The sequence below is a fragment of the Schistocerca nitens genome, chromosome 5 (assembly GCF_023898315.1).
Source record: "Schistocerca nitens isolate TAMUIC-IGC-003100 chromosome 5, iqSchNite1.1, whole genome shotgun sequence".
Taxonomy (NCBI): Eukaryota; Metazoa; Arthropoda; class Insecta; order Orthoptera; family Acrididae; genus Schistocerca; species Schistocerca nitens.
The window spans coordinates 316,629,421-316,656,943 of record NC_064618.1 but is presented as its reverse complement, the minus strand read 5'-3'; the positions used below and the strand labels follow the sequence as shown (position 1 = coordinate 316,656,943).

Below are 27,523 nucleotides of genomic sequence, written 5' to 3'. Positions count from 1 at the left end.
ATGTGAAACCCAGCTCGCCCTATTTGTCCAAGAAATTCACAGTGCCGTAGACACTGGCGAGCAGATTGATGCCGTATTCCTGGACTTCAGGAAGGCATTTGATACAGTTCCGCACTTACGTTTAGTGAAAAAAATACGAGCTTACGGAATATCGGACCAGGTTTGTGATTGGATTCAGGATTTCCTAGAAGAAAGAACACAACATGTCATTCTTAACGGTTCAAAATCTGCAGATGTAGAGGTAATTTCGGGAGTACCGCAAGGAAGCGTGATAGGACCTTTATTGTTTACAATATACATAAATGACTTAGTTGACAACATCGGTAGCTCCGTGAGGCTATTTGCAGATGACACGGTTGTCTACAAGAAAGTAGCAACATCAGAAGACTCGTACGTACTCCAGGAAGACCTGCAGAGGATTAATGAATGGTGCGACAGCTGGCAGCTTTCCCTAAACGTAGATAAATGTAATATAATGCGCATACATAGGGGCAGAAATCCATTCCAGTACGATTATGCCATAGGTGGTAAATCATTGGAAGCGGTAACGACCGTAAAATACTTAGGAGTTACTATCCGGAGCGATCTGAAGTGGAATGATCACATAAAACAAATAGTGGGAAAAGCAGGCGCCAGGTTGAGATTCATAGGAAGAATTCTAAGAAAATGTGACTCATCGACGAAAGAAGTAGCTTACAAAACGCTTGTTCGTCCGATTCTTGAGTATTGCTCATCAGTATGGGACCCTTACCAGGTTGGATTAATAGAAGAGATAGACATGATCCAGCGAAAAGCAGCGCGATTCGTCATGGGGACATTTAGTCAGCGCGAGAGCGTTACGGAGATGCTGAACAAGCTCCAGTGGCGGACACTTCAAGAAAGGCGTTACGCAATACGGAGAGGTTTATTATCGAAATTACGAGAGAGCACATTCCGGGAAGAGATGGGCAACATATTACTACCGCCCACATATATCTCGCGTAATGATCACAACGAAAAGATCCGAGAAATTAGAGCAAATACGGAGACTTACAAGCAGTCGTTCTTCCCACGCACAATTCGTGAATGGAACAGGGAAGGGGGGATCAGATAGTGGTACAATAAGTACCCTCCGCCACACACCGTAAGGTGGCTCGCGGAGTATAGATGTAGATGTAGATGTAGATGTACAACGACAAAATAGCTTCGGATAAAACGAGAGACAGCTGCTCAGATTTTTACTACATAAATCCCTCTGAAGTGGAAAACGTTCCGCGTTTCAGCAGCACAACGTTCACCCCAAGTAAGTATGCACAACGCCCGCCCGGTTAGCCGCTCGGTCTAACACACGGCTTTCCGGTTTGGTAACGAGCGCCTGGTCCCCGGCACGAATCCGCCCGGCGGACTTGTGTCGAGGTCCGGTGAACCGGCCAGTCTGTGGATGGTTTTTAGGCGGTTTTCCATCTGCCTCGGCGAATGCGGGCTGGTTTCCGTATTATGCCTCAACTACATTATGTCGGCGATTGCTGCGCAAACAAGTTCTCAACGAACGCGTACACCGCCATTACTCCACCACGCAAACATAGGGGTTACACTCGTCTGGTGTGAGACGTTCCCTGGGGGGGGGGGGGGGGGGGGGGGACCGGGGGTCGAACAGCTCAATATCCCTGAAAGAGTGGTTCGGTGTGGGACGGCGGAGGGCCGAAGTGTACTGAGGTAGTAGTCGTGGGGTTGTGGACCACTGCGGCTGCGGCGGGAACGGAGCTTCCCCGTAATATCTAGGCCTACAGTTAACATACAGTACAATACATACAAGTGTGCGCAAGTTTTAAGAATTCAGATTCCTTTGTTCCGCTTCCCATAACTGTAATATGTCTTTGAATGAACTTCTAAAACAATTGGCCGTTCAGTTCCATCCTTGATAGCAAGGGTAAAATTGTGAATGAGATACACACTTCAAATACTTGACTAACTTGAGAATTGAAACAATTATAAAACAGTCATTTACATGGACTTGCCACGTACTATCTCATGGTCACGTTCTTTAATCGATGTGATCAATTTTCGTCCTCATCTTTGTCCTCTCCGAATTTGTGCCCTATCTCTAATTATTTTATCGCCGACGTAAAACCTTACTTATTTTTTCTCAGTTGTGTGAAGAACTAGATAATTAGCACACTGGACTCGCATTCGGGAGGACGACGGTTCAATCCCGTCTCCGGCCATCCTGATTTAGGTTTTCCGTGATTTCCCTAAATCGTTTCAGGCAAATGCCGGGATGGTTCCTTTGAAAGGGCACGGCCGATTTCCTTCCCAATCCTTCCCTAACCCGAGCTTGCGCTCCGTCTCTAATGACCTCGTTGTCGACGGGACGTTAAACACTAACAACCACCACCACCAACTAGATAAAAAGGATGCACGATTACATCGACAAAAACGTTTCTTTGAGTGAGGTTAGAGGTTACATTTACGACTTCTAAGAATAGTCCTACAATGAATATTTCACCGGGAAGAACACGTTTTTTAGACTCCTTGTGTCGACTGCGAACTTGTGTGTTATGATGTGGCATTTGGTTGTGAGCCCATGACTCGTCGGTTACTAGTAGATTCAACTGTAATTTGATGAACAGCGTCATTGGTAGAGATTGCAGAGCAAGAGAGAATTTCCTAAATTAATAATGGGAAGTAAGACGGAGCTCGTACACCAGATCACAGCACTTGAAAAATATCCCTGAGGTAAAGCTGTGAGGATAGCCACAAGCAAATAACGTTCTTTGCGAGTCTTCTGTCTGCTGACTGGTCTGATGAGCCACGCCATGACTTCCTGTGCCAACCTTTTCAATTCCTAGTAGCACTTCCACCCAATGTCCTCAATTATTTATTGGATGTATATCAGAACACATTTTTTGCCATCTACGTCTCTCTCTAGACCATGGGGTCCAACTCACGGCACGCGGGTTGCATTCGGCCCAAAGCAAGTAGCAGTGCGGCTGAAGAAGTGAGCATCTGTTACACAATCGATAAAAAAGTCCATAAAATTTCTATTCTGGAAAGTGATAATAAATTTAATATTTGCCATTTGAATTTGGAAATCATACTCTTCTTCTTCTAATGTGCCCAGGTAAGGTTGGGACGCCTCTGCTAGTCAACATGGAAATTACTCCCTTATGTAACACACGTCTCCCATCATGTCCCTTTTTCTTGTGAGTGTTACCCACTTGTACTTTTCCTAGCCAGTTCTTTAGAAAACCACCTCATTTAGTCCTCTATCAGTCCACTCAAGTTTCAGAATCTTTCTGTCACACCACATCTCTTTCTTTCTGTCCTTAACTCATTTGCTCCGAAACGTGGACACAGAAAGGAAGTGACATAAAGAAGTTAAGAGCGAAACTTATAAAAGTTGAAACTCGTGTGAAAACTGTATGTGTTAAGACCCCATCGCTAGTACTGTGAAAGCAAGTACGAGTACTTTTAAATTCCTATTACAGTGTCGCATCTAGAATCGCCTTCGCTACCCCACTCTTAAACAGAACTTAACTGTGCAAATCACTTTTGATGTGTATGATATTAATTACTGTAAACTCTATCTGATTATTTGTATAATGAGTTAAAGAATGGTTGTCACTAATATCAGAGTGGTTTTCCCGTGAAACATTCACACGTATTGGCTAAATGTTGCGTAACAAAAGAAATGCCCCATTGAAAAAATACGTCAGCTAAATTTATATGAAATTTTCCTAATGAATTGTATTCTTAATTTTCTCTCAACAGGTTCATTTAGGTCTTACAATAGCGGGTAAGTTGGCTCTACTCTGTCTGCAAACTGCGAGAATGTAAAGTGCCGAACTGCATGTACCTGTAATAAATCACTGCGTGGGAGACTGCCTTATCCTTTTTTATTCTATTAATACGGCTCCATTAACAAATAACATTTTTGTTCCTTTTCTGAAAATATACGAGGGCCGTTCAGAAAGTAACCTCCGGTTGATTTAAAAAAATACACCAAGTTAAATAAAAATATTTTAATATATACATCTTACAACTACATCTTTGCACTATTTTTCTACATAGTCTCCATAGCGATTGAGGCATTTATCGTATCTCTTCACAAGCTTTGAAATTCCTTCTGCATAAAAATCACCCGCTTGTGCCTGGAGCCAGCCTGTGACCGCATCTTTGAGCTCTTCGTCGTCATCAAACCGCTGTGACCCGAGCCATTTCTTCAAATGCATGAAGAGGTGATAATCACTTGGCGCCAGGTCTGGGCTGTAAGGTGGATGGTTGATAACGTCCCACTTGAAGGACTCAAGAAGGGCCGTTGTTCTGCGAGCAGAGTGAGGACGGGCGTTATCGTGCAAAAAAAACGATACCGGAAGTCAGCATACCACGGCGTTTGTTCTGTATAGCCCGTCGTAACTTTTTTATTGTTTCACAGTACACGTCTTGATTAATGGTCGTACCACGTTCCATGAATTCAACCAACAACACCCCTTTGGCATCCCAAAACACCGTTGCCATCAGTTTTCTGGCAGAAAAATCTTGCGAGGCTTTTCTTGGTTTGGTAGGCGAATTTGAATGTGCCCACATCTTTGATTGTTCTTTTGTCTCAGGGTTCACGTACTTAATCCAGGTTTCGTCACCGGTCACGATTCTGTTTAACAATGGTTCTCCTTCGTCCTCATAACGTGACAGAAAGTCTAATGCAGAGGCCATTCTTTGAGTTTTGTGGTGGTCGGTAAGAATTTTGGGCACCCATCGTGCACAGAACTTACGGTAACCCAATCTTACTGTCACTATCTCGTACAAGAGAGTCTTAGAAATCTGTGGAAAACCAGTAGACAACTCCGACATTGAGAAACGTCGATTTTCACGAACTTTTGCATCAACTGTCTGAACGAGTTCGTCAGTCACCAATGATGGTCTACCACTCCTCTCTTCATCATGAACGTTTTCTCGTCCACTTTTAAATAAACGTACCCATTCACGGACAACTCCTTCACTCATAACTCTTGGTCCGTACACGGCACAAAGCTCACGATGAATAGCTGCTGCAGAATATCCTTTGGCTGTAAAAAACCTTGTGACAGCACGCACTTCACATTTGGCGGGGTTTTCTATTGCAGCACACATTTCAAACTACCACAAAAACTAAACTAGCGCAGGTACGACGTTCACTCGACCACGGCTTGATGCCGACTGATCTGTTGAGTGCGTGAACGCACGGATGGCGTCGCTACTCCCCCCACAACCCGCACTGTGACCAATCGGAGGTTACTTTCTGAACCGCCCTCGTAGGTCACTGACCACGCAGTAGCGCAATGCATAAAAGTGCAGGTTTTGCTAAAACTATCTTTCACTTAATAGTGGGGATAAGCTTCATGAAATAATTATAAACGAATAGGAAAATATTTTGAAATTATATTGAGTACTATTAATGCAACAAAAAGGAACAATGAACAGTGACCTTTCCTTTATCATAGACACACACCATAAGAATTAGTTTTGTATGCAGTCTTTAAATTATATGAGATTTACTCTTTCCCTTTCATAATGAAATATTTTGACCAACAATGGAGGGAGAAAGCTAATTAGAGTACTGAACACGTGACTCATAATTCGCCCTGGATACCAACACGTAGATATTGTTAGACACAATACACTCTTTACGCTCCAATAATTACTCGGATAGCGCTTTCAACAAAATTAATGCAAACTACTTTTTTTTCCAAATGTACCGTCTTTCTACAAAATCCTTTTAAAATTATGTTTTATCCTCACTCGCATCAGGGAGCACGTCAGTTGTCTGTGTGACGCCTCGATCATCGAAGCTTCCCCTCTCTCTCTCTCTCTCTCTCTCTCTCTCCTCCCCCCCCCCCCCCCCCCATCTTTCTCTCTGTCTGACCGAGAACTACTTCGATTCCTTCGCTCACCCGAGCTCTAGTCAGTAATACTGCCATGTACCCGACGTTCGCCTTGAGGGATCGGCAACGCCACAGACACTGGAGCATGCATATAAACAACGCATTGCCTCCCCGGACTGCTGCGATCAAAACGACGACAGAAGTCGGGACGAGCACTTCCAGAGGTCCTCCTTACCGGGGACCTATTTCCTCTGCCGAGTCACGTGTGTGCGACTGGATCAGCACGAATCCCTCCGCACCCCGGCTGTTTAGGGGTTGCAAGTTAACACGTCGTCTGTTCACCCCAACGAAGCTCTGGGCCACTTCATGAGCCAGCTCTTAGCAGCCCACCAGTGAGAACCCCGTTGGAAGCCGACACAGCAGGACCTACGACTTTCCAGCGATATCCCGATACGTACTTGTCGGCGAAATGTGGCGAACGCTCAACCTCCTTCGTTAGGGGTTATCTGTGACATAGTCTTCACCTCCCACAACATTAGTTTACCGTGTGTTCCAAGCGTATGGCTGTCAGTGTGTGAGAAGTATTATTTTTATCGATAATTTTCCTTTGTTCTTAAATCTCTCTATTGTGGTCGTAATAAATACTTGTTTTTACCTGTGTCTTATTATAGCTTATCAGCCACATCCCCGTTGGAGAGAATAGCCTAACCTCTGGTAGCCAAACAATACACGCCAGTCATGTGTTCAGCCATGCAAAGACATTTATAACGAGAAACGTACCAAACAAATTGATATTTCTCATGATATGTACACCTTTCAAGAGCTCGTTAGATGACCATGTTCATGCAGCTGCTGGAATATGAACAAACACAAATAGTCGATTGCTAATTGTTCGGAATGACAAACGAGCGGCACATCTCCAGCCCTTCTCTCCAGGTGATAAGCGTCCGCAGATAGTGCTGACGAAGTTCGGTTGTTGTGATACTCCACTGCCTCCCACAGTCCCCACAACCGACGTAACATCACAAAGTTTTAATTAAGTTCCCATTTTTGAGGGCCATCCTCTCTTTAGAGTTGTGTGAAGATGCACTGCACCTGCGCCGGGCGTTAGCAATCCTGCTATCCGCCGAAACTGGGTTTTTTCCTGCGAAGCCATGGTTAATCAGCGACCCAGATCAACCGACTGTTCTGCCACATAAATGAAGTAGTTTCAGTAGAAGGATCACCAGTTTTGCATTGACCCGGTAGTCAAGGTTAAAAATTCACCGCTGTGTCATTACTAATCAACTGTAACAATATGATTTCTTTCAAAATCTAAGAACCCACTACCGCGACTCTACTGACACATAATAAAATCATAACAGTTCTTGCTGTTACCTAGCGCACCTGCCTATCACAGCTGATGGAAGTATTAGTAGAACTTTGTGATACTCACCGCTAGGCATACAAACCACATCAACACAGTCCACATTAGCGGGTGTGAAGTGTATATTTGCGGATGCACTGGTGTTGAAGAAGAAACAAATTCCTAATCGACGTTTAGTAAAATTCTCTTCGACGTCTTTATTGAATGACTATTGGCAATGACTTTAAGTTGTCAACATTGTGATACGTAAACTGAATACACTGATCAGCCAAAACATTACGACAGACTGCTTAATAGCGTATTTGTCCGTCTGTGGAACAAAATACATCACTGAGTCTGCTTATCAGGGATCCGACAGCTCATTGGTAGGTTTGTGGATGCATGTGGAATTAGATTTCTACGCACAAGCCATGTATTTCGTGTAAATAATGGGCCGCTGATTTGCGTACGCCTTGATGACCTCCAATAGAGAACCAGATGGGTTCCGTAAGATTTATAAACAGCCAAATTTGGTCACTGAGACATCAATATGACTTCACTATCTGCTCCTCAAACCACTTTAGCACGTTTCTGGCTCCCAGACACGGATAATTATACTCCTGAATGATGACATCGACGTCGGGGAAGGAGCATGAGGGAATGCAGGTGGTTCGAAGCTGTCAGCGTGTCTTCGATTACTACCACAAGTCTCATGAAAGCGCAGGAAAACGTCTTCCATAGTATAATACTGCTCCTACCAGCCTGCGACAGTGGTGCGCTGCACGTTTCGAGCCGCCGTTCACCTCGATGACGCCGTTTGTGGAAACGACCATCGACATAGTGTAGCAAACATGTAATTCACCCGAAAAACGGACACGTTCTCATTGATCGACGGTCGACTCCCTATGGCCCCGTGGCCACTGTAGTCGTAATTGACGATGTCGTTGGGTCAACATGTGAACACTTCTGCTGCGAAGTTCCACGTTCAACAGTGTACGATGAACGGTGTGCTCCGAACACTTGTGGGTCCACCAGCATTGTTCTCTTTCGGCAGAAATGCCACGGATCACCTTCTATCCTACTTTACAGAGCAGAACAGCTTCCGAACTCCACGTTCGGCGAAGAGTCGTGGACGTCCAACCACTTAGCGCCTAGTGGTAGTTTCACTGTGCTTCTACCTCTTTCCTTAGACGCTGACGACAGTAGGATATTAAATTTCGACCAGCTTCTGCGTTTGGGAGGAATGATCCCCCGTCCGTGTCTGCTCCGCTTATATACTTTCTTCACCACCGAGCGTGGTGGCGCAGTGGTTAGCACACTGGACTCGCATTCGGGAGGACGACGGTTCAATCCCGCGTCCGGCCATCCTGATTTAGGTTTTCCGTGATTTCCCTAAATCGCTCCAGGCAAATTCCGGGATGGTTCCTCTTAAAGGGCACGGCCGACTTCCTTCCCCGTCCTTCCCTAATCCGATGAGACTGTTGACCTCGCTGTTTGGTCCCCTCCCCGGAATCAACCAATCAACTTTCGTTACACGTCACGTGCCTGCACCGCCACCAGGCGGCATTCAACGTCGCGGTGGGCATTGTCATAATGTTTGCGTTGCCAGTTTATAAGACAAGGTTCGTCTGAAAAGTGCGGTGAATGTTCTCACAAAACAAACAATACAAGAGTTACAAACCAGATACCTTTACTGGCCTTTAAAGTAATAATCACTAGCTACAAAGAACCTTTGACCGGATCTTAAGCTGTTGGAAACTGTCAGCAAACGCTTCTTGTAGAATCGTTCTAAGCACCGTAGTGACGCAACGACTGCGAATCTCCTTACACTGCTCGTACGTATTTTCATCTCTTTCGCTCTCATTACCACAGGAACCCGCTGATCATTCGCAAGAGTCCGCCGCACTCGTTCAATGTTGTCTAGAATTGTGGGCGTCGACGCGAACGCAGTTCATCCTCGAAAGCGTCTTATCCGTCTGTAAAAGCGTTTAATCCATCCTAACACTCACTTTTTACTCACTGCTTCAACAACGTAAACTTGCACTGACGTTTCATGAGTTCTTGTCGCGGTTTTCCCATAATTTTAAGCAAAACTTCATTCCACTTTGCAATGACACGAGTGCGACGGATTCTTGCGGATGATTGGTGGCTGTCTTTCATAATGAGAACAGAAGAGTTGAAGATAAGGACTAAGATTTTAGCTTAGTACGTATCCCCTTTTATATCTGTATATACCGTACGGCGCTCCAGTAAGAACACATCTGTACTCGGATGGAAAATTGTGTAAAATTTCGGAGCAATCGGTAATGAACTTCCGCAGATTTAAGGGATCGGACAAACGAATATTTACATGCAAATATTCGTTTGTTCAAAATCTTAAATCTCCAAAAGTTGATCGCCAGTTGCTTTGAAATGTTTACACAATGTTGCATTCGAATACACGCGAGTTCTTATATACCTATGCTTTTAATATATAAAATATGCAAATAAATATGTATCATGTAAAGTTGAACCGTTATTACCAAAACTCTCGAGAAATCATTGACCGATTTACGTCAAAGCTTTACATTTACTCTAATGAACATTCGAACGGACAAAGGCTATTACATTGTGTTGACAAAGTTCATGTGGTACCTTGTAGTACGGTGTGGGAAGTCCTTTTGCCCGGGGTAGTGCAGCAACTCGACGTGGCATAGACTCAACAAGTCGCTCGAAGTCCCCTGCAGAGATATAGAACCATGCTGCCTTTATAACCATCCATAAGCGCGGAAATGTTACTGGTGCAGTATTTTGGCACGGATTTGCTTCTCGATTATGTCTCATAAATGTTCGACTGGATTCGCGTCAGGCGATCTGGATGGTCAAATATTCATTCGAACTGTCTGAACGTTCTTCAAACCAATTGCTAACAATTGTGGCCAAGTGACATGGTGCAGTGTCAAACTCCATCGTTGTTTGAAATCAAGAAGTTCGTGAATGGTTGTGAATGGTCCCCAAGTAGCCAAGCATGACCGATGATCCAGTTCAATCCATATAAACACAGCCCACACCGGTATGGACCCAATACTAGCTTGCACTGTGCCTTGTTGACAATCTGGGTCCAAGGCTTCGTGGGGTCTGCGCCACACTCGAACCCTACTATCAGATCTTACCGACAGGAATCGGGAATCATCCGACCGGGCCAAGGTCTTCCAGACGTCTAGGGTCAAACAGATATGGTGTATGGTGTCAGGCAAATCCAACACCTTCCATGAAAACCCTGACATGATAAGCAAATCCAGTAGTATGTCACATAACTCCGAATAAATCATGACATTAAATTAACCAAAGTAATACGAGTAACGAGTGAGCAAATGGAATACCACAGACTAACACAACAATGCCTAAATGCATGTCATACTTCCCCCCCTCCCCCCCCCCCCCCCCCATGAACCATGGACCTTGCCGTTGGTGGGGAGGCTTGCGTGCCTCAGCGATACAGATAGCCGTACCGTAGGTAAAACCACAACGGAGGGGTATCTGTTGAGAGGCCAGACAAACGTGTGGTTCCTGAAGAGGGGCAGCAGCCTTTTTAGTAGTTGCAAGGGCAACAGTCTGGATGATTGACTGATCTGGCCTTGTAACATTAACCAAAACGGCCTTGCTGTGCTGGTACTGCGAACGGCTGAAAGCAAGGGGAAACTACGGCCGTAATTTTTCCCGAGGGCATGCAGCTTTACTGTATGATTAAATGATGATGGCGTCCTCTTGGGTAAAATATTCCGGAGGTAAAATAGTCCCCCATTCGGATCTCCGGGCGGGGACTACTCAAGAGGATGTCGTTTTCAGGAGAAAGAAAACTGGCGTTCTACGGATCGGAGCGTGGAATGTCAGATCCCTTAATCGGGCAGGTAGGTTAGAAAATTTGAAAAGGGAAATGGATAGGTTAAAGTTAGATATAGTGGGAATTAGTGAAGTTCGGTGGCAGGAGGAACAAGACTTCTGGTCAGGTGACCACAGGGTTATAAACACAGTCAAATAGGGGTAATGCAGGAGTAGGTTTAATAATGAATAGGAAAATAGGAACGCGGGTAAGCTACTACAAACAGCATAGTGAACGCATTATTGTGGCCAAGATAGATACGAAGCCCACACCTACTACAGTAGTACAAGTTTATATGCCAACTAACTCTGCAGATGACGAAGAAATTGAAGAAATGTATGATGAAATAAAAGAAATTATTCAGATAGTGAAGGGAGACGAAAATTTAATAGTCATGGGTGACTGGAATTCGAGTGTAGGAAAAGGGAGAGAAGGAAACGTAGTAGGTGAATATGGATTGGAGCTAAGAAATGAAAGAGGAAGCCGCCTTGTAGAATTTTGCACAGAGCACAACTTAATCATAGCTAACACTTGGTTTAAGAATCATGATAGAAGGTTTTATACATGGAAGAACCCTGGAGATACTAAAAGGTATCAGATAGATTATATAATGGTAAGACAGAGATTTAGGAACCAGGTTTTAAATTGTAAGACATTTCCAGGGGCAGATGTGGACTCTGACCACAATCTATTGGTTATGACCTGTAGATTAAAACTGAAGAAACTGCAAAAAGGTGGGAATTTAAGGAGATGGGACCTGGATAAACTGAAAGAACCAAAGGTTGTACAGAGTTCAGGGAGAGCATAAGGGAACAATTGACAGGAATGGGGGAAAGAAATATAGTAGAAGAAGAATGGGTAGCTTTGAGGGATGAAGTAGTGAAGGCAGCAGAGGATCAAGTAGGTAAAAAGACGAGGGCTAGTAGAAATCCTTGGGTAAGAGAAGAAATATTGAATTTAATTGATGAAAGGAGAAAATATAAAAATGCAGTAAATGAAGCAGGCAAAAAGGAATACAAACGTCTCAAAAATGAGATCGACAGGAAGTGCAAAATGGCTAAGCAGGGATGGCTAGAGCACAAATGTAAGGATGTAGAGGCTTGTCTCACTAGGGGTAAGATAGATACTGCCTACAGGAATATTAAAGAGACCTTTGGAGAGAAGAGAACCACTTGTATGAATATCAAGAGCTCAGATGGCAACACAGTTCTAAGCAAAGAAGGCAAGGCAGAAAGGTGGAAGGAGTATATAGAGAGTCTATACAAGGGCGATGTACTTGAGGACAATATTATGGAAATGGAAGAGGATGTAGATGAAGATGAAATGGGAGATACGATACTGCGTGAAGAGTTTGACAGAGCACTGAAAGACCTGAGTCGAAACAAGGCCCCCGGAGTAGACAACATTCCATTGGAACTACTGACGGCCTTGGGAGAGCCAGTCCTGACAAAACTCTACCATCTGGTGAGCAAGATGTATGAAACAGGCGAAATACCCTCAGACTTCAAGAAGAATATAATAATTCCAATCCCAAAGAAAGCAGGTGTTGACAGATGTGAGAATTACCGAACAATCAGTTTAATAAGCGACAGCTGCAAAATACTAACACGAATTCTTTACAGACGAATGGAAAAACTAGTAGAAGCCGACCTCGGGGAAGATCAGTTTGGATTCCGTAGAAATACTGGAACACGTGAGGCATTACTGACCTTACGACTTATCTTAGAAGAAAGATTAAGGAAAGGCAAACCCACGTTTCTAGCATTTGTAGACTTAGAGAAAGCTTTTGACAATGTTGACTGGAATACTCTCTTTCAAATTCTAAAGATGGCAGGGGTAAAATACAGGGAGCGAAAGGCTATTTACAATTTGTACAGAAACCAGATGGCAGTTATAAGAGTCGAGGGACATGAAAGGGAAGCAGTGGTTGGGAAGGGAGTAAGACAGGGTTGTATCCTCTCCCCGATGTTATTCAATCTGTATATTGAGCAAGCAGTAAAGGAAACAAAAGAAAAATTCGGAGTAGGTATTAAAATCCATGGAGAAGAAATAAAAACTTTGAGGTTCGCCGATGACATAGTAATTCTGTCAGAGACAGCAAAGGACTTGGAAGAGCAGTTGAACGGAATGGATGGTGTCTTGAAGGGAGGATATAAGATGAACATCGACAAAAGCAAAACGAAGATAATGGAATGTAGTCAAATTAAGTCGGGTGATGTTGAGGGTATTAGATTAGGAAATGAGACACTTAAAGTAGTAAAGGAGTTTTGCTATTTGGGGAGCAAAATAACTGATGATGGTCGAAGTAGAGAGGATATAAAATGTAGACTGGCAATGGCAAGGAAAGCGTTTCTGAAGAAGAGAAATTTGTTAACATCGAGTATAGATTTAAGTGTGAGGAAGTCATTTCTGAAAGTATTTGTATGGAGTGTAGCCATTTATGGAAGTGAAACATGGACGGTAAATAGTTTGGACAAGAAGAGAATAGAAGCTTTCGAAATGTGGTGCTACAGAAGAATGCTGAAGATTAGATTGGTTGGTTGGTTGGTTTTGAGGAAGGAGACCAGACAGCGAGGTCATCGGTCTCATCGGGTTAGGGAAGGACGGGGAAGGAAGTCGGCCATGCCCTTTTTGAAAGGAACCATCCCGGCATTTGCCTGGAGCGATTTAGGGAAATCACGGAAAACCTAAATCAGGATGGCCGGACGCGGGATTGAACCGTCGTCCTCCCGAGAAGATTAGATGGGTAGATCACATAACTAATGAGGAGGTACTGAATAGGATTGGGGAGAAGAGGAGTTTGTGGCACAACTTGACCAGAAGAAGGGATCGGTTGGTAGGACATGTTCTGAGGCATCAAGGGATCACCAATTTAGTATTGGAGGGCAGCGTGGAGGGTAAAAGTCGTAGGGGGAGACCAAGAGATGAATACACTAAGCAGATTCAGAAGGATGTAGGTTTCAGTAGGTACTGGCAGATGAAGAAGCTTGCACAGGATAGAGTAGCATGGAGAGCTGCATCAAACCAGTCTCAGGACTGAAGACCACAACAACAACAACTTTCCCACCGTGAGACAGACGCAGTTCCGAGGGGAGAAACGAGAACAGAAGCCGAGAGCAGAACTGTGTTAAGATAGAAGGCCCCACGATAAGGGACGGACACCCACGTCGCCAGCTAACCACCAGGACCACCCCCCAGCCCATGTTAAAAGCTAGAACCCTCCAGAAGAACAGTATAGATCTTATGATAACACTAAAAGGGCCACACCAGCCGTAAGTTTTAGCGTGAGACTTTTTCGCGTTTCTGTTACGTTGTAAACCTAAAAAAACATTGCCCCACCACGAAAAGTAACCGCCAGGACTACCCCCCAGCCCATGTTAAAAGATATAGCCCTCCAGAAGAACATTATAGATCTTACGATAACACTAAAAGGGCCACACCAGCCGCAAGTTTTAGCGTGAGACTTTTTCGCGTCTCTGTTACGTTGCGAACTTTAAAAACATTGCCCCACCACGAAAAGTATAACGTTTCTCATTGGATAGACAGAATTTTTGTAGGCGGAGCTTAAGGTTAACATTGAGACCCTGATTGGTCAGATGAAAACAAAGCCAGATAGCTTTTTTTAAACCAACTTCGGTAAATTGTAGTAAAGAGAAGTTAGGACAAGAGTTGCTTCCGAGACGGCAAGATGTGAGGAGCTGCGCTGCCCGCCGCCCCCTGACGCTGCCTAAACACCGACAAGGTAATGAACGCAGGCGATGCCGCATTTTTGAGCGCATCAGGCTTCAGTCAGAACTGCAGAAGTCTCATCTCTTACATCCCATTTTTAAGTAATACTAGTGTCGATCGTCAATTGAAGCTCATGGTATTCACATTTGCTACATAAGTTAAAATGTGAAACGTGATGATTTTTCTGTTATATAATTATTGAGAAGCCACATCAGCCACTGTAATTTACGACAAGTTAGATAAGTAATTAAAGATAATTGAGGGTCACTGTAGACCATTTTGATAGTTCTCTGTTTTGTGAAACTTAATTTAAACTTAGATTATAGATGTGATATGGCATAGGTCATCCTTCGATCCATTATAGAACTTGGAAACCCATTCAGGGAATATTTGTTAACATTTTTGTTGAACGCAGTTGGTTTTTATCATCCTGCATTAAAACATTTCCTTTTATCAATAGTGCAATTTATAAACAATGTGTTGTGAGTAGAATAAAATTTCCAACAGTAAACTTAACTGCTTTTTCGACGTTATTTTACCAGATAACTAAAAATAGGAAAGCCTTGAACCCCTTCCACTAAATTTAGTTAGTATTAAGGTTCTTTTACAGGGAGTACAGTGGAGCTGACGCTGAAATCCTTAAGTATTTGGTTAAATCATCGCTAGTCTCACTGAACTCTTCTGAAGTCTACATGTCATGTGTGGTCTGGCGTCTCCTTACCAGTAACAGGTCCCAGGTTCAAACTAGTCAATTCCCTAAAAAACACGCTCAGAGCATCATTGCGCGAAAGTGGTAAGGAGACATGACATAGAACAACAGACACCACGCAGAATGTTAGAGAATGGCGACCCCGCCAGGATGGTAAAATACCATGATTGAAGGTCGCCACATGCCTAACTAGGTCAGAAAAATATCCTGTAAAAAAGTTTTCGTAATAAAAAAATTTTTTTGAAAGGCATAAATAGTTGAAAACAGTAGCTGCACCGATAGATGGTAATAAAGTATTCAATAGAAAGTGAGACATTCTAGCAGAGACAATAGCATAATTTACTTATGAATTTTAATATTGTTAGAATTAATTTTTCTCCTCAATGCAAGCGCGCAGGCGGCGGATACATCGTTGACAAGTTGGTTCTGACCCAACAAGTAAGTGAATGGATTGTCAGTCTTGGGTATAATGTCAAGTCGTGTGAACAAATAGTTTATGAAACGCGTGAGATCGTATGAGCGCATGTTGACTCGAAGTAGGGCGCGTGAATTGCTTTTAAAACAGAAAATAAGGGATTCGGAAAGATTAGCAATGGCAGATCGAGAACTTGACCGAATTGAAGTAGAGACCCAACATGAAGACGGACAGAGAATAGAAGACAGTACAACAGACGATGCAGTATCGCGAGAAATAGGACAGATAATGCACCATAACGAGGGTAATGTACGTCAAGGCATAGAAAACATAAGTCAGCATACGACAGAGGAGCAGGAAAGTAGACAGACAGTTGATGAAGATTCTAACTTGCGCCTTGAATACGTAGAACCCATAGTACAAGTAATCAGAGCTCCCTCACCACAGAGTACAAGGAATGCGAGCAGAAACGTGTCACAGCACAGTTCAATGCAATCGGTTGCGAACCAACACTTGGGCGAAAACACAGAGCGTAGGACGTCGGAAGAAAACGCAATAGGACCCACCAATGTGGCAGAATTATTACAACAAATTACGGAAACCATGACAAGGCAAAATAAAGACATAGCGAACCAAATTCAAATTCAGAATGCATAAACCACGAGAAAAATGCGTGAGATTAAAGAACAAAACAAAAAAATTTGGTTACACCTAAGTCATATTGAAGACGAGGCAAAAGAATCTCGAGAAGTGATAGGAAACTTAGTAACAGGTCACAATCAATTGAGAACAGACATTGACAAGGTACAAGCTGACGTACAAAGATTGCGTAATGACACTCAGGACGAGATCAAAACATTACGTAACAACACCCAGGGAGAAGTCATAAACTAGAGAAACAGATAAACGTAATTACTAGACAAGCAGCAGGTACAGCGCGTGAAATTGTTGAAAACAGTGTGTTACGCAAACGTATCACAAAAGCAGCGCTGAAAAGATATGATAACCGCATACTCAAAATAGAAGCGCAAACGAAGCAACAATTTCAGAAATTGTGAACAGTGTTGTTGCAAACCATTGAAGGGCGTAGTGAACAGGATCGAACAAGCACTGAGTCTGTAACCACATCCGTTCTGTAACAGCACCGGAAAAACAAACAATTAACGAAGATGTCATACATTTGCGATTCCAGTCACAGGCGGAAAGTAACATACGTGAAATCAGACAGCCTGCACCGCGGGTACGCGAAAGTTACAGTGGACAATATCCAATGGATCTACCACAACCGGAAAGAACGACGGGAGAAATGATCAGAAACAAAAGTGGCGAAGAATCGCGAATGTCATATGGAACTATGACGAAGTACGACAACGATCATTTCCTCACAGTCAGAAAATTTCAACACTTTCGAGAAGGAAACTCATTACATCCACGAACTTTTATTGATCAATTCCGAGTAGGATTACCAGAACACTGGACGTTAGCACACAAATTAGACTTTATATGTGCGCACATGTCAGGAACAGTCGCAGAAACCATGCAGAATGTTGCAACGACATGCCGATCGTGCGAAGATTTCAGAGAGAAGTTTCTCTCACGATATTGGTCCAGCGAAGCACAGAACAGAGTGAAGTACGAATTATTACAGAACCCATATTTTGAAAATTCAGGAGAGAAGAGTCCCGTGAAATTTTTCGAATTAATGGCAACGAAAAATCAATGCTTAGATGTACCATACAGTGACGGAGAGTTGATTAAATTATGCGCGATGAAGTTACTATTGAAATACCAGCAATCATTAGTAGGTCGCGGAGGCAATGACGTCGAAGCATTTAAAGGTATTCAAAGGGAACTAGAGCTCATATTTTCGGAAGATGACGCAAGAAAAAGACGAAGCGCACGTGAAAACGAAACCAAAAAGCAGTGGAATCCACAAGACACAGTACGAAGAAAGAATAATTACGAACCACGTGATAACTTCGCACCAAGAAACGACAGTAGATTTCAACAAAGAACCGGTTATGGATTTAGAAGATAATATGGCAATAACTATAATTCACCCAGGAACGGCAATAACTATTACAGAGGGAATAACGAGAACCGGAACGGGTATTGGAGCGCCAATAGACCGACAAATTATCAACAAAGAAACCAATATCAACAGGCGGAGCAAGGAAAGATAATACAGATAGAAGAGGTGGATGTAAGACCACCAAACCCCGAAAAACGTTCGAATTGGCAGCTAAGCGCCCATGCCAAAGAGAATGACGCACCGACCCAGGACAATCGCAGCACCTTGAACAGAGAAGGAAATACCTTATCACGAGAAGAGAAGAAGGATGAAACAAATCCGCAGGGACCAGATGAAAACGAAGACAGGAAAATAACAATATCGTGTTGGGACGAAATTAATTGGGAGAATGCTGACGAGGCAGATGAATTACCAGAGGCATGCACAACGAATGTAGGCGGAAAGGACGAAGTAATGAGTATTGCAGAGCTATTTGAGATGGAAACCAGGGAAAGCGAATTCAATGAGGATAATGCGCAGTCGACAGAAGTTGAAAATAAGTTACTAGTGGGCACACAACCCAACGTATATAAGGAAGGAAGTTATGAAGCGATAATTAGAGCATTTAGATGCGATTATGTGGAAGTAGCGACGAAAAAGGCGAAGATAGACGAGGATGAGGAAAAAGTAGAGGATGTTGAAGAAAGCGTAAATGAAGGAAGAAATAGAGAAGAGGAAATAAAAGAGAGAGAAGTAGCAGTCGAAGCTTATCCTACAGAAAGTTCGAATTCACAAGGGAAATTTCTAAAAAGACTCATGTATGATTCAGTGGAGGATTCGTTGATGCAAGAAGAAGAAGAACAGGACCAACCCTTTCAAATTCAACCAATTGTGAAGGCCATGGTAAAGCATATCCCAGTCAATATTGTAATTGATAGCGGAAGTGAACTGACTGTGATCTCAGAAAATTTATTCATGCAGTGTAATGCCAATGAGGAATTGCCAGTTCTGAAAACACGTAAGATTAAAGTAAGAGGTCCTATTAGAATGGTTAGAAGCCCAGGAGATGTCTACTGCCATAGACAACTAACGCCAAATTTCGCCGCACTGTCCTAACGGGTGCCTATGTCCCACATTGATTTCTGCCGTTATTTCTTGCAGAGTCGCTTGTCTGTTAGCACTACAGCTCTACGCAAACGCCGCTGCTGTCGGTCCTTGAAAGAAAGCAATCGCGTTGTCCATGCTGAGAGGAAGTACCTGAAATTTGGTATTCTCTATACAATCTTGACACGGTGGATCTAAGAATATTGAATTCGTTAACGACTTTCGAAATGGAATGTCCCATGCGTCTAGCTACAAATCATTCTGCGTTCAAAGCCTGTTTATTCCCGTCATACTGCCGTAATCACGTGAAAAACCATTTCACGTGAATCACCTGAATCCAAATGTCAGCTCCGGCAATGCACTTCGCTTTTACACCTCGTGTACGCAATACTACCGCCATCTGTATATGTGCATATCGCTATTGCATGACTTCTGGCCGGCCGCTGTGACCGAGCGCTTCTAGGCGCTGCAGTCTGGAACCGCGAGACCGCTACGGTCGCAGGTTCGAATCCTGCCTCAGGCACGGATGTGTGTGATGTCCTTAGGTTGGTTAGGTTTAAGTAGTTGTAAGTTCTAGGGGACTGATGACCTCAGAAATTAAGTCCCATAGTGCTCAGAGCCATTTGAACCATGACTTCTGTCACCTCAGCTGGAGTGCGGTTCACAACATCTTCAATTCACTGGTACTTTGCAAGAATAATTTTAATACGATAATTTCACTTCTCAGACCTACCAGTTCACTTAAATCATTCAGATTGTAATATTTCACTATCCAACTCAGATAGCGTTAGCCTTATTCATCGTCCTCTTGATAAATCCCCACCCAGATTTCTCCACTCAGAAATCAGAACGGGGAATTAGTTTACATCTGGAGTGTTTTGCGAAGGAAACAGTAATCACTAACAGACTGCATATACATGAGGGTTTAACGCCCAGTTGCGATTTCTTTTTCCGTCGGTCTATTTTCTCTAACAGCTCATCCTATCGACAGGGGAAATATACATCATAGTACAAAATGTAATAGTATTTTTGCTGCTGATGATAGAATAGAAAATTGAAAATACGTACTGTGTGAAAGCAAATAAAGATGCCGTGGTCATAGCTGCATTTGTACAGAGTGTCCCAGGACGCACAGTAAACACTTGAGAAGACTAATTCGAATAAAACAACCCATATAATACGCGTTCAATTATTTGTTCAAAAATGGTGCAAATGGCTCTAAGCACTATGAGACTTAACATCTGAGGTCATCAGTCCCATAGACTTAGAGATACAACAATTTGATTGCATCGTAAACAAATACTCACGGAAAATGCTAAGCAGACGCAAATAATTAATCTCACAGCTGATTTCATTAATTTCACCTCCGAATTCAGTCCTCCTTGGAATCCTCATAATAACATAGTTTATAGCTCCTCCAATGTCGTTTTAGTCTTTCTTTTATGAGGGCACAAGTTTTAATAATCAGACCGATCAATTCGTCTCTTGTGTTTACTTTTTGTTTGTAAATATATCCTTTGTCCGCCTCTGTAGCGTAGCGGTAGGCTTACCGCCCATCACGCAGGGGGCCCGGGTTCGATTCCCGGCAAGGGACTGGGTGTTGTGTGTCGTTCATCATCATTTTCATCATCGTTGACACGCAAGTCGCCGAAGTGGCGTTAACTAAAAGGGACTTGCAATACGGCGGCCGAACTCCCCCGAATGGGGCCTCCCGGCCAACAATGCCATACGATTATTTCATTTCAGTATTTCCTTTTAGTCATGCCCACAGTCAGTATTGAAGGGGTAAGGCCCCGGAAACGTTAGGTTTAGATGATGTGACACTTGACGAGTAGAATATGCGAGGCCCCGTCTTGCTGGAAGAACATACTCATTCTTGTAGTCGATCCGGAAAGTTCGTTTTAAATAGTCTAGACAACGCAGCCCTCTAAGAAGATGTTTAAATACAATAGTCTAGTAGTCCAAAAAACCACAGTCACATTTAAAAAACTGAATAAATGCAAATTCATACTCAAATTCATGACGTGAATTTCAAAAGAAAATGAAAATCGATAAATATTTATCTACGTAATAGGCTGTGTCTCTGTAAACAATTAAAGTTGAACACATGTTATATGGAATCTTTTATTGGAGTTAATACGAGGCCTGTTCAGAAAGTAAGCTCCGATTGATTGTCAAATTGAAACCACAGTGAACATCAGAAATGTTTTACTTGTAACAATTAGCTACACCTTTCAGCTACTTCTCTACGTAGTCGCCGTTCTGACTTAGACTTTTGTCATAGCGTTGTACCAACTTTTCAATAGCCTCATCGTAGAAGGCAGCCGCCAGTGCTTTCCGCCAATTCTCCACGCTGGCCTACACCTCGTTGTCTGTGTCAAAATGTTGTCTTCAAAGATAGCGGTTCATGTGACCAGAGATGAAACTCAGGGGGAGACAATTGCGGACTGTATTGTGGGTAATCTCACATTTCCATTTGAAAACGATGCAGGAGCATCTTCATTGCCCCTGCAGAATGCGGCTGAGAATTGTCTTGAAGAAGAAACAGCACGACAGTTATGTAATGTTAGCTGCATAGCTTCAGGCGAAATTTCTCACCAGGCCCTCGTACTTGGCGGCAGACACTATTTTCTAGACATCTTTACGCACTCACTGCGAGCTCAGAAATGAGAAGAGCGACGTGATGCTAACTGGGGTTATACTAGAGACACTACCCAACACATCTGTGCAAAGCTTTATCGGATTTTCATAGTCGTTTCCATTTCGCGACCGATCGGAACTTACTTTCTGAACGCCCCTCGTATATACTTCCACCTCCCAAAATATTTACTATTCCTCCTGAGATATCCTGTACAACTTAATTTTATGTTTGTCTTGGCCACAAATATTCTGTTAATGTCCATAAAAACTTATAAATAGATTAATACACAGTATTTGGTTAACGTTGTCAGTAAAAATCATAATTCGTCAGGGCGCTGATGACCGTGATGTCGAGCGCCCCCTCAACCAAACTAATCATCATCAAAAATCATAAGTGCAAATAGTAACTATAAAATTCCCCTAATATTAGCGAAGATCCAACAATGTAGGCGGTCGCTCAATTACAGGCAGTTGCCGGGGTGCTGCCCCCGTCAACATGCGGCCCTAACTATTTATGTAAATGCAAAATTCTCTGTGTTAAAGTTCATTCTGAACAGACTATGTGCTCCAGGTCCTCTTCAATGCATTCGCGTAAGTGTGTGTGTGGATCATTAGCGTAGGCCTAAATAATTTACACTGTCTTAAATTTAAATTTCATATTCAGTTTTTACCGTAAATTACGATAAAATGTTGTAGACTGTAAAGTACGAATTCTTTGCTTTGCAGATGACAGCCACCCTCAAGGCGGCGAAGAACGCCGTCCGGAGGCAAATGAAGAGCGTCATTGGCGCGCTCACTACAGAAGAGAAGCTGCGCCAATCACAGATCGTCACCAACATGGTGGGTTTAGATTTAACGTGTGTGACTGTGCTATAGACAGATACACACACACACACACACACACACACACACACACACACACACACACAGAGAGAGAGAGAGAGAGGCATTTTTTTTTTTGTGGAAACTTTATTTATGTACAACATCAGCAGCTGCACAAACCTTATTAAAATGTGATACTAGTAGTTTCCGCTTATGTGGGCTACTTTCCAGCACTGGCCAATCATTCGTTACAGCATTTTGGTTTCTGATGTAGGAAAATACTTTCCTTAATAATGGCTTAAATGGGCGAACATGAGTGTTTATAGATACCTGACAATGTCACCTGGAGGGCTACCATCTATATAGTACATAGAAAGCTTCAGATATGAAGTTCTTTGTCTTGATCGCACTGGATTACTAATTTCGGCATGGTTAAGCTTCCATCTTCACATCCTCAAGCATTACAAAAATATTACTGTTGTAGCTATAAGCGTAAACTAACGATTTTACATTTCCTTTTGACATACCCGCAGTGTAAAGGTTGTGAAATTATGCTGTGTCTTGTCTTGATCGCACTGGATTACTAATTTCGGCATGGTTAAGCTTCCATCTTCAGATCCTCAAGCATTAGAAAAATATTACTGTTGTAGCTATAAGCGTAAACTAACGATTTTACATTTCTTTTTGACATACCCGCAGTGTAAAGGTTGTGAAATTATGCTGTTTGTTTTTGTGCCATCGTATCGGACTATGAATTTGAAATAAAAAATAAGATTACCTTTGCAGTAGTTATTACAATAAATGTACAAATTCCAATACACGCCTAAGACAACGTTACCTCATAACGAAAAAAGGGTAAAACGTTAAAAAGCATAACTTTCTTCTCATGGCAACAACATTAAAAAGTGTCGCATGCGTCTGAGATGAAAACCGGGTACATACTGCTAGTAATCTAGTACACCTACATGCGATCAAGGCAATCACAACGTCATAACTGAAGCTTCGTATTTATGTTACGCGTCATTAACACACTTCTGTTAACTCGTCACATTTGTACTCTAGCTGAAAAGGCGGCATATACACTTCTTGGAAGATCTGTCAAAGTCGCTCTCAGTACCCTCATGTTGTAACCATTACAGAGATTTTGTAACTGCGGTGATGAAAAACATATTCCTTTTGGATATAACTGGAAGAAGAAACAGCATTGGTCGTATTTTTTTGTTTTATTATCCGCAAAATCGATTTTCGGTCACTTAGTGACCATCCTCAGTGCTGTAATATACAATTAAAATCGATAGGCACTGGTATCAACAAGCTTAGAGCGATCACATAAAAGTGCACAGAACACTCCATGGAGTCGCCAATCAATAATAATCCTTTTGTCTGTAGGCTATCGTTTTTCATAACGAAATTTTCTCATGATTGCGCTTTAATGTAATATGAGTAACTTGGACAGGTCTTTTAAGAAGAGCCGGCCAGTGTGGCCAAGTGGGTCTAGGCGCTTCAGTCTGGAACCGCGCGACAGCTACGGTCGCAGGTTCGAATCGTGCCTCGGGCATGGATGGGTGTGATGTCCTTAGGTTAGTTAGGTTTAACTAGTTCTAAGTTATAGGGAACCGATAACCTCAGATCTTAAGTCACATAGTGCTCAGAGCCATTTGAACCATTTTTTAAGAAGAGTATATGCCAAGTTTTCATTGAGAGTACAGATGTATCAGTTATCAAAAGAGTTTAAGTGCTGTGCAACACAAATACTCATGTTTGGCTGTTTATGTCATTATTACGGAAACTATGTTTGACAGACAAAAAATCAAAATCCCATAATAACGACTTGTTGTCCGGTGACAGAACATGGCCCATATGGATGGAAATCACTAGCACAACTCAGTAAAGCTTTTACAGGAATTGATGATGCACACAAACTTGTGTTACGACTCTGGAGCATCATCTCTCATTTATAACAGCAACTTTTTTTACGCCAGTCGCTATTTACGCCCACTGTGAGGACAGTCCGGACATACAGAAAGACACCAACTACATTGGTCATGGATAGACAGATATCGAAATAGGATATTAGATTTTAAGACTTACCCAGGAAGAGATACAGACTCAGATTAAAATTTAGTAATGCAGATTTGGTTGAAGTTTAAGAGAAGTATCAAGAAGCATCAGTGTCCAAATAAGTGAGATACTAAAGCACTAAGGAATGGTTACGTATGTTTGAAGTTCCTGGGCTGTAGATACGGAGATAATAATACCACAAGGAAAGCGCATCTCCGTAGTTGGAGAGATGAAAATGAGAAGGTAATTAGAGCAAACGGAGCAACACAAGAAATATTCCGACTGATCGACGAAAGACGGAAATATAGAAAGAATAAGGAACAGAAATAAAAGAATCCAGCAATAGAAGTCACTCACAAGGGAACCTCCCCATCGCACCCCCCTCAGATTTAGTTATAAGTTGGCACAGTGGATAGGCCTTGAAAAACTGAACACAGATCAATCAAGAAAACAGGAAGAAGTTGTGTGGAACTATGAAAAAATAAGCAAAATATACAAACTGAGTAGTCTATGTGCAAGATAGGCAACATCAAGGACAGTGTGAGATCAGGAGCGCCGTGGGCCCGTGGTTAGCGTGAGCAGCTGTGGAATGAGAGGTTCTTGGTTCAACTCCTCCCTCGAGTGAAAATTTTAATTTGTTTATTTTCGCAGTTATGATCTGACCGTTCGTTCATTGACGTCTCTGTTCACTGTAATAAGTTTAGTGTCTGTGTTTTGCGACCGCACCGCAAAACCGTGCGATTAGTAGACGAAAGGACGTGCCTCTCCAATGGGAACCGAAAACATTTGATCGCAAGGTCATAGATCAACCGATTCCTCCACAGGAAAACACGCCTGATATATTCTATACGGCACTGGTGACGGCATGTGCGTCACATGACAGGAATATTTTGTCGACCCACCTAACTTGTACACTTGCGAATGGGTAAAAAGATTCTTCTACCTTGCCCGATTTAGGTTTTCTTGTGGATGTGATAATCACCCCCAAAAAAGTGATGAAAACATAAGAGTTTGTCACATAAACTGCAACAAATGAATGCAACAGTTTCACAGTCGCGCAGTTTCCCCTGTGCTCTGTCAAAACATATGTTTTTAACGTTTTCAAATTTTTCCGTGTGTAGACCGTCAAATCCTGCATATGTCCAAGCAAATCTGAACATGTCCTGGAATTTTCGAGAGCGACGTTGATTGTGTGTGTGTGCCTGAACTTTGATAATTGTCTGAAAATAAAAAATTAAAATTTTCATTCGAGGGAAGACTTGAACCAAGCACCTTTCGTACCACAGCTGCTCATGCTTACCACAGGCTCACGGCGCCACTGAGCTAATACTCTCCTTAATGTTGCCTATCTTGAGCATGGACTACTCAGTTTGTATATTTTGCTTATTTTTTTCATTGTTCGACACAACTTCTTCCTGTTTTCTCGACTGATCTGTGTTCAGTTTTTCAAGGCCTATCCACTGTGCCAACTTATAACTAAATGTGAGGGGGATGCGATGGGGAGGTTCCCTTGTCAGAAATAAAATCAGTAGGAAATGCAAGGAAGCTATAGTGAAATGTCTGTAGTAAAAACGTGAGGAAATCTGAAAAGAAAGGCGTCGGCAGCCTAAATAAAATGCAAAATAAGTCGTTATTATTGAGAGTCCAAGATGAATTCATTTGTTAAAGACAAAGGAAGGAACAGAAATAATGCAGTGAGATCTTGAACGAATCAGAGGAACTATTCGCTGAAAGTGAGATCTTGCACAAAGCAAAGGAACTGTCTGCTGACAAGGTATGATCAGATCACGCCAGCAGACATTTCCTCTCCCTAAGATATGCCAGTGTGAGTTTGCAGGTGCATTGGTAGACTTCACCTTTGGAACCCAATACAGTGGAGATTCTGCTTGTCAGGATTCGACAAGCCTTTGCTGGGTTTCCGGAGTACGTGGCACATGAGGTCTAGGCAATTCCCGTTAAGTAAATGGCCGATTGTGATTACGGGAATGGAGCGCGGTAGCAACCCATATGTTTTTCATCGAATACAAATCAGCCGAATTAACAGCTAAAACCTCAAGGTGAGTTCATTATCACCTAGCCTTCATTGTACGACGGGGTAAGCTACTTGTAGTCCTCTATTATAGAGCGGGTAAGCCTACACGTGGCTAAGCAGACGTCTGTTCCTGTCTGAGATGTTCTCATATGGCCGGCCGCGGTGGTCTCGCGGTTCTAGGCGCGCAGTCCGGAACCGTGCGACTGCTACGGTCGCAGGTTCGAATCCTGCCTCGGGCATGGATGTGTGTGATGTCCTTAGGTTAGTTAGGTTTAAGTAGTTCTAAGTTCTAGGGGACTAATGACCACAGCAGTTGAGTCCCATAGTGCTCAGACCATTTGAACCATTTGTTCACATATGACGCAGTAGTATATCTTGAGATAAAGTCGTTTGGATGTAGTTGAGGACTGCAGCTCTAATGGAAATAGTGGCGGTTGACCCAAAACGTAAACCAAAGAAATACACTCCTGGAAATGGAAAAAAGAACACATTGACACCGGTGTGTCAGACCCACCATACTTGCTCCGGACACTGCGAGAGGGCTGTACAAGCAATGATCACACGCACGGCACAGCGGACACACCAGGAACCGCGGTGTTGGCCGTCGAATGGCGCTAGCTGCGCAGCATTTGTGCACCGCCGCCGTCAGTGTCAGCCAGTTTGCCGTGGCATACGGAGCTCCATCGCAGTCTTTAACACTGGTAGCATGCCGCGACAGCGTGGACGTGAACCGTATGTGCAGTTGACGGACTTTGAGCGAGGGCGTATAGTGGGCATGCGGGAGACCGGGTGGACGTACCGCCGAATTGCTCAACACGTGGGGCGTGAGGTCTCCACAGTACATCGATGTTGTCGCCAGTGGTCGGCGGAAGGAGCACGTGCCCGTCGACCTGGGACCGGACCGCAGCGACGCACGGATGCACGCCAAGACCGTAGGATCCTACGCAGTGCCG

The 27,523-nt window shown here is 43.1% G+C and overlaps 1 protein-coding gene across 1 annotated transcript in view; it reads left to right on the top strand.

Moving 5' to 3' along the window:
* LOC126259687 (5-formyltetrahydrofolate cyclo-ligase-like) overlaps nt 1–27,523 on the top strand; it is a 123,481-nt gene that overhangs the window by 9,946 nt on the left and 86,012 nt on the right. The window contains exon 2 of the mRNA XM_049956646.1: nt 22,382–22,495. Within this exon, the coding sequence (XP_049812603.1) occupies nt 22,382–22,495 (114 nt within the window). The remainder of the gene's footprint in view (nt 1–22,381; nt 22,496–27,523) is intronic.